At 43.1% G+C, this 6385-nt stretch overlaps 1 protein-coding gene across 2 annotated transcripts in view; it reads right to left on the bottom strand.

Annotated features, from left to right (window-relative positions):
- The window catches only part of sall3a (spalt-like transcription factor 3a), a 14926-nt gene extending 10020 nt beyond the window's left edge, over positions 1–4906 (bottom strand). For both annotated transcript variants that reach the window (XM_008323743.3, XM_008323744.3), the window contains exon 1: positions 2934–4906. In XM_008323743.3, coding sequence (XP_008321965.1) covers positions 2934–3015 — 82 coding nt within the window. In that variant the 5' untranslated portion in view covers positions 3016–4906. The remainder of the gene's footprint in view (positions 1–2933) is intronic.
- Between the last annotated feature and the right edge of the window lie 1479 nt (positions 4907–6385).

Below are 6385 nucleotides of genomic sequence, written 5' to 3'. Positions count from 1 at the left end.
GAATAAAACTAAAACTTATTGTAGTATTTACTTATTTCTGCAGTGTTGTGAAAATATACTCCGCCTTTACATCCCACTCCACTCCCAGCTTGGATCATTTGCCTTTGGGAAATTCCCTGAAGCAGGAGCAAGTGCTGTTGTACAAAAACACACACCTCCAACTCCTCCCATATATTCTCCCATACACCTTGAAAGCCTCCCCTCTCGCGCCCTCCCCCTGATGCAGCAGCAGTGGCTGCATTAAATAAAACTGGGTCTGCTGCCGTTCGCACCTCGTGGAACGTGAGTGACTTGTACGGCCAAGGTCAGCCGCACGCATGCAGTACCTGTACGAGGTGCTTGTCATCAAACGGCAGGACCCGACTGGCCGTGGGCTACACAAAGGTTAAGTCAGCAAGCTTTCTAAAAGCACTCTGAAGCAGACACCCCCTGACCTCTCTTTAGAACCCACCCTCCTCTCCTCATCTTTTAACACACATGCACAGCCCCCTTTAGCCCCTCCTGGGGGCAAGTGTCCAGAGGGCCTGAGGGGGAGATGTCATGTCAGACAGGGAGGTTGTTTGCACAGTCAGTTTAAGTTTATACTGGTTTCCTGGATGTTGCACCTTGAAAGTGACCCAGACAGCTTTAGTGGATGTTGGTAGGAACAGAAATAACATATGAAAAGATTGAGGTTTTTAGAAGGAATTCAAAAATGATATAAGGATATTTATCTGAGCAGCTAATACGTGTGTATTGTTCTCCTTGATACATGTATGTTGTTTGGAGGCTATGGTTGTTAAACGTGCTGCACGTACAGTACATGCTGTGTGTCCTTGAGAACACTACACTTTCGCCTCACCACTTGGCCAGCACATCGTCTATAGATTTTAAGTCTGATCTGAGCAGCGGCTAATAAGTGGAACTTCTGAATTTCTTTGACATGATACGTAATAGCATATCACAGCCAGCAATCAATAGTGTCGCCTCGAGCTGCGACATGGCAAGACCAAGCAAGGAATCAGATGATGCTGCAACGATACAATAAGAGAGTGACATCTATAGCACGCCATGCCAGGTAGCTTCGGATAAGATGTGGTGGGATTATGTGTGTGTGTGTGTAGGAGTGCACTGTGTGAGGCCGAATGTTTGAGTCTGTTTCTCTGCAACGCCTGTGCTGAAAGCTTGCCAGCAAGTACAGTGGTGAAGTAAGGATGTAGGTAAAAACACAGCTGAGTCTCAGGCATCGTGATACAAATACTGCAGCAGACCAAAGAGATTCTTTGTTTAGAATATTAATATAAAAGCATTTATTTTTAAATACAGGTTCTGCATTTATAATATATTTAATTTAGGCTGTTTAATATCTTGCTGGATATGCTGAGACCACATCGCTTTTCTATCATATGTAATTTGACAAAAAAAAAAAATCCTAAATCATACAAAATGTAAATATGTCATTGAGAGAACAAAATCTCACATTTCATTGCCCTGTCCTACAGGACAGCAACCTGATGGATGTTTTGTCTTGTGACAGAAATCTGATCTATAGGGCGCGGGCTTGTCTTAAAAAAAAAAAAAAAAAAAAAAAAGATGTGTGGCACACACTGTGATTGTGTTCAGCTGCGAGCTGCTGCTCGGAAATGACAAAAAGGAGTGAGATGTGTCAGTGTCAGTCCCACCCCACACCAAACATTTGCCCCCATGATCCCCCAGAGACTACATCATGCATTTCTAATTTCTAAATGTGTGTGTTATTTTTTTGGCATTTGTGCTGAATGTGTGACCCCTCCCTCCAAAAACATCCTTATATTTGTATAATCTAATAATACAATTAGAGGTTATAAAAAACTCTACAAGTCAGATTATTATAATCCTATCACTTCAGATACACCTGTGTATGAAAGCAGAAATAACCCTATAATAATTGTAATTAAAGTTTAAATAAACACAAGTAATTTAAGCAATAAATACGCTAAAATTATTTAAAAACATACAATATTCCTTCAATAATTTAAAGTGTTTTAACTAATTGTGTTTATGTTACTGCGGGGAAAAGCTGACTTAAGAATAAAGAATAAATTAAAGATTTATTTTCCACCAGAAACGCTCTTTCAAACGATCTTGTCGTCAGTCTGAGCCACAGGGAACAAATCAAGTGTGCAAATATATGTAAGGGGTGTTAACACATAAAGAAGGTTCGAAGAAAAAAAAAACCCAAAACATTTCCATAACAAAACACAGCTTCGAAAGAAAGCAAAAAATACAGGCGCCTTAATAAAACTAAATAAAATGTTTTTTTTTCTGTTATTACCTGAACGGTGACTTTTGTAGAATTATTAAATTAAATTCAAAAATCTAATATTTTACATATTTTAACGTATTTCTGTGTGTGCACGGGTGCGCGCGCGATGTGTGCCAGTGCTTTAGCTTCTGCGTAAAACCAAGAATTTAGAGAATTAACAGCCCAATATTTTAATAAAAAAGAAAATATGAAATGATTTTTCATTTCCAGTCGGGCCTTCTCAGAAAAAGGCCTCTGAGTGCTGCGAGTGTAAACGGCTGAAAAAGGATTGCATTTGTTATTAATCCTGAGTCGTCCATCAGCTGAGGACAGTTTTTGGACAAATATATCCACACTTCTTAATCCACACATGTGCCTCTGACGGGTGGTGGAGAGCAGCGTTTAAACCCCACATTTAGTGCACTGTTGTTGTTTTTTTGTTTTTTTAAGTAAATCTTTTTACTTGAATTTTTAAATTTCAGAAACGACCCGAACTGCTGCCAAATTGAATCACGTGAAGTCAAACTTTAAATAATTTGTTTTAAAACCGCTTCAAGCAAAGTGTGTTCAGGTCGGAAGACAACACACTCACAGCTGTGACACTTAGGAAGTTTTCTCGGTGTTTGGAGATTTTGGTGGGAGCAGGAATGAGTTGATCAAATCCACTCACCGTGCTCGGAAATCACACCGACTAGTGCGGGATCCTCGTCCGACTTGAGGTGCTGCGGCTTGGCTTGCTTGCGTCGGGACATGCTGCTGCTGGATGCGGCGGTGGTGGTGTCGGTGCTGGCAATGATGTTGATGATGATGATGATGCTGATGCTGCTGCGCCCCGAGATGTCTCTGCGTTTTGCAGATACATCAGCGAAGAGCGAATGAATCAATTCACACACCCGCAAAAAGTTCGTAAATAGTCTGAACGCAGAGAGACAGAGGGGGCAGCGAAGGTGGAGGAGAGAGAGGAGAAAATATCTGAAATTAGCCGGTGCTGCTGCTGCTGCTTTTTCTTCTTGTGTTGCTGCTGCCGCTGCTGTTACTGTGCGTTGGATTGCGCATGTCGGTATAATAATTATGATAGTGAATAATGCCCCGGCGATTAATGGCACCGTGTGAAGGTGGGGAGGTTTGGCTTAAGTCCAGCGGACGCGCATTGGATATGGTAATGAGGGAAGGACGGAGCAATTAGCCCGCTCCACTCTCAGACTTTATCCGTCTCTTTTCTCTCTTTTTACTATCAGCCTCTCCCCCCCCCCAACAACACACCAACTCCCTTGTTATGCCCGGCTCACGGGGGGGTCGTCAAGTGGGGATCGTCTCCTTCTTTTTTTCCTCTCCTGTCACCAAAGGCGCACTGACTTTCAACGCTGCTGCGCTTCTTCACCAGGAAAGCCAGCAGTCTTCATCACTCCGGCCTTTCTCACCCGAACTTCTGCTCCTACAACTGTCTTCTCACAGTAACGCCACCTCCGAGTCCTCCCTCAGGTCTTGGCACTTTTCTCTCTCGGTAACTTTTTTTTTTCCCCTCACGCACCTCCTTCCTCACCGGGCGGTGTTTACAGTCTGTGGGACGGGTGAAGTTGTCTTCATGGGCATCTTCCAATCAAAATACACACAGTTTGGCTCTTTTCCCAAAAAGAGTTTAGTCAAAAAGTAGACGCAGTCTGAATGAGATGAAGTTTGACGGTTTAACACTTTTTGTTTTTCTTGCTGTTTAAAGTTTAATGCGCGTTTTTCGATAAAGCGGTGCCACAGTGGAAAAAAGTCTCCTTTTTCTTTTGTCAATGAAACAAAAGTCAATGTGGGTGAAAACTCATCTGTCCCAGAAAAAAGAAAGAAATGACGCCTCGGTGTCGTGGGTCGCGTTGACGTTCTCCTCCTCCTTTTCCTCCTCCTTCTTCCCGTCCCTGGGATTTATCCCCCCGGGTTGCGCCTTCGCCTTTTCGCCCTCCTCAAACCTGGGTTCTCCGGGAACCGAACGCAACAGACGAGGCTTATTTTCCCAATAAAAAAGTGAACTTCAGCCTTTGACTCTGGTCTTGGGTTCAGTTGGAAGTTGTGTTCTGGAAGCCTAGTCGCGATGTCGGTCTCTCGGCGCTGGACAGGGCTCTGCGCGCACGCGTGTGTCCCTGCGTGAGTGTGTGTGTATGAGGGAGTGAGTGAGAGAGGGAGAGAGAGAGAGGCAGAGACAGAGAGGGACTGCGCTCTCTCTCTGTGTGTGTGTTTGAGTTAACCCCCAAGCAGAGGTTCAGCCCAATGCTTTTAGCCGCCACTAGGATGTACCACCACGTTACTGTTCAATGCTCGTCCTCTGAGCCACAGAGCCACCGTTTGACCTCCCGTCACAGAATAACGTCAAACTGTGACCTGTCAGCGCCTGTAAAAGACACACTGCGCACACAACTCTACATGTGAGATTGGTGTTTATTTTTATGTCGTTTTTGTGTTTTCCCATGATACACACGCAGTATTTATGTCTTAATCTGTGCTTGGGACATTTTACGCGCGGTGCCATCCAATGGAAATGCAGAGCCTGGAGCTGACCACAATTAATATAAGTGACTGTCAGAAATACATTTTAATAATGATAATAATTAACAATGCAGGGGATTCTGTGATTACCTGTAATAACGTAAGGTCTATATGTGACGTAAAGAGGTTTATTGTCTTTCTATTTTTAACAGATAATAAACGTTTATTCGGAAGCACGTGGTTTGGAATCATCGCTTTAACCTTTATTTAGAAAAAAAATCTCTCGCATGAAAATGTATGAGATCACACAATGGTTGTGTTGTTTGTGGTCAGAGGGAATAGGAAACAGTCATATATTATGATATCGATCATTTATCGATGTTTTAACTATTCATTTTTATTTCTTACATTTATAAAATATATTGTAGGAATGCAAAAATATAATTTTAAAGGCCTTCGTGTTATTGTTATAAATTATATTAACGTTTTGAAAATGAATGAAGTGACATGGTGTCATGGTGTGTTGAGAAGCTCCAGTGCTGTTATTTTAGTTGGGGAGAAATAGGGTGTTTAAGCAGCCCCTCCCTCCCTCCATTCGCTCCCCCTTCCCTTCCCTCCTTCCTCCTGACTCTTCCTCTCCCTCTTGTCTGTTTGGCTTGTCTATTCCCCTGTGTCCACCTCATATAAGAGACCAATCTGTTGACATCAAGGTCGTCCTGTGAGCAAACTTTTTTTCTCTCCCGTCCCTTTCATCGCGTCGTTTTGCGCCTTCCATCATCCCTTAGAAGTTATGTCCAAAAGGCTGTTATTATCTGGTATTAATAGATGCAGCCCCTGCAGGAAGACAAAATCGGCTATTGATAATTGCAAGCAGTATACGGCAGCTACTGTATCGATCGGCGTGTCCTCCGCTCCCCTGCTACCCGGAGATAAGGAGACACACTCTTTAGAGCAATATCATTTCTTTTGACCTATCTGCTTGCTACAGACTTATGATGAATAGCCAGAGTGGCTGAAGTCCTTTATCACCAAAGTTACCCCCTTGATATAATATTGATTCTTTATAACTAGCTCGCCACACAAAAATCAAACTGTCCACTTGACCATCATCATCATCAATATCATCACAAAGGCGGAGGAATGAGGATCCGCGCGCCTCCAAAAGGAGCAGAGCCTTTACAATCTCGTCTGTAGGCCTAATCTTTATTTTGCTGATGATGAAAGGAGAGGAGGGGAGGAGAGGTGAGGTGCCATTTAATCCGGTATACACTACTCAACACTACGCCTCATACACAGAGAAAAAAACCTGTGTGAGAGGGTAAGAGCCGTCTGTGAACATGATAGTTTTTTTGTGTAATGCCAAAGAAAACAACAATGTAAAATTTAGAACAAACAAATATTTTATTCATAGATATAAATTAAATTGACGTTGAGCCAAATGCCTTTAACCCTGGCAAAACAGAACGGACCGGTGTGTTTTAAATATGCAGGTGTTGCAGCATTGAGGCTCGCTCCCCTTTTGTCAACTTTTAAAGAACAGCATGTTTTTGCTGCAGCCTCCACGGTGATACGGAACCTGGGGGCCAGCACTCTCTTTATTCACCGAGAGAGGGGAGAGCAGTGCTGGTGGAAAGAGGGAGAGGAGGAGGAGAA

The sequence above is a fragment of the Cynoglossus semilaevis genome, chromosome 13 (genome assembly GCF_000523025.1).
Source record: "Cynoglossus semilaevis isolate Cse_v1.0 chromosome 13, Cse_v1.0, whole genome shotgun sequence".
NCBI lineage: Eukaryota > Metazoa > Chordata > Actinopteri > Pleuronectiformes > Cynoglossidae > Cynoglossus > Cynoglossus semilaevis.
This window is presented reverse-complemented; position numbering and strand designations above follow the sequence as displayed.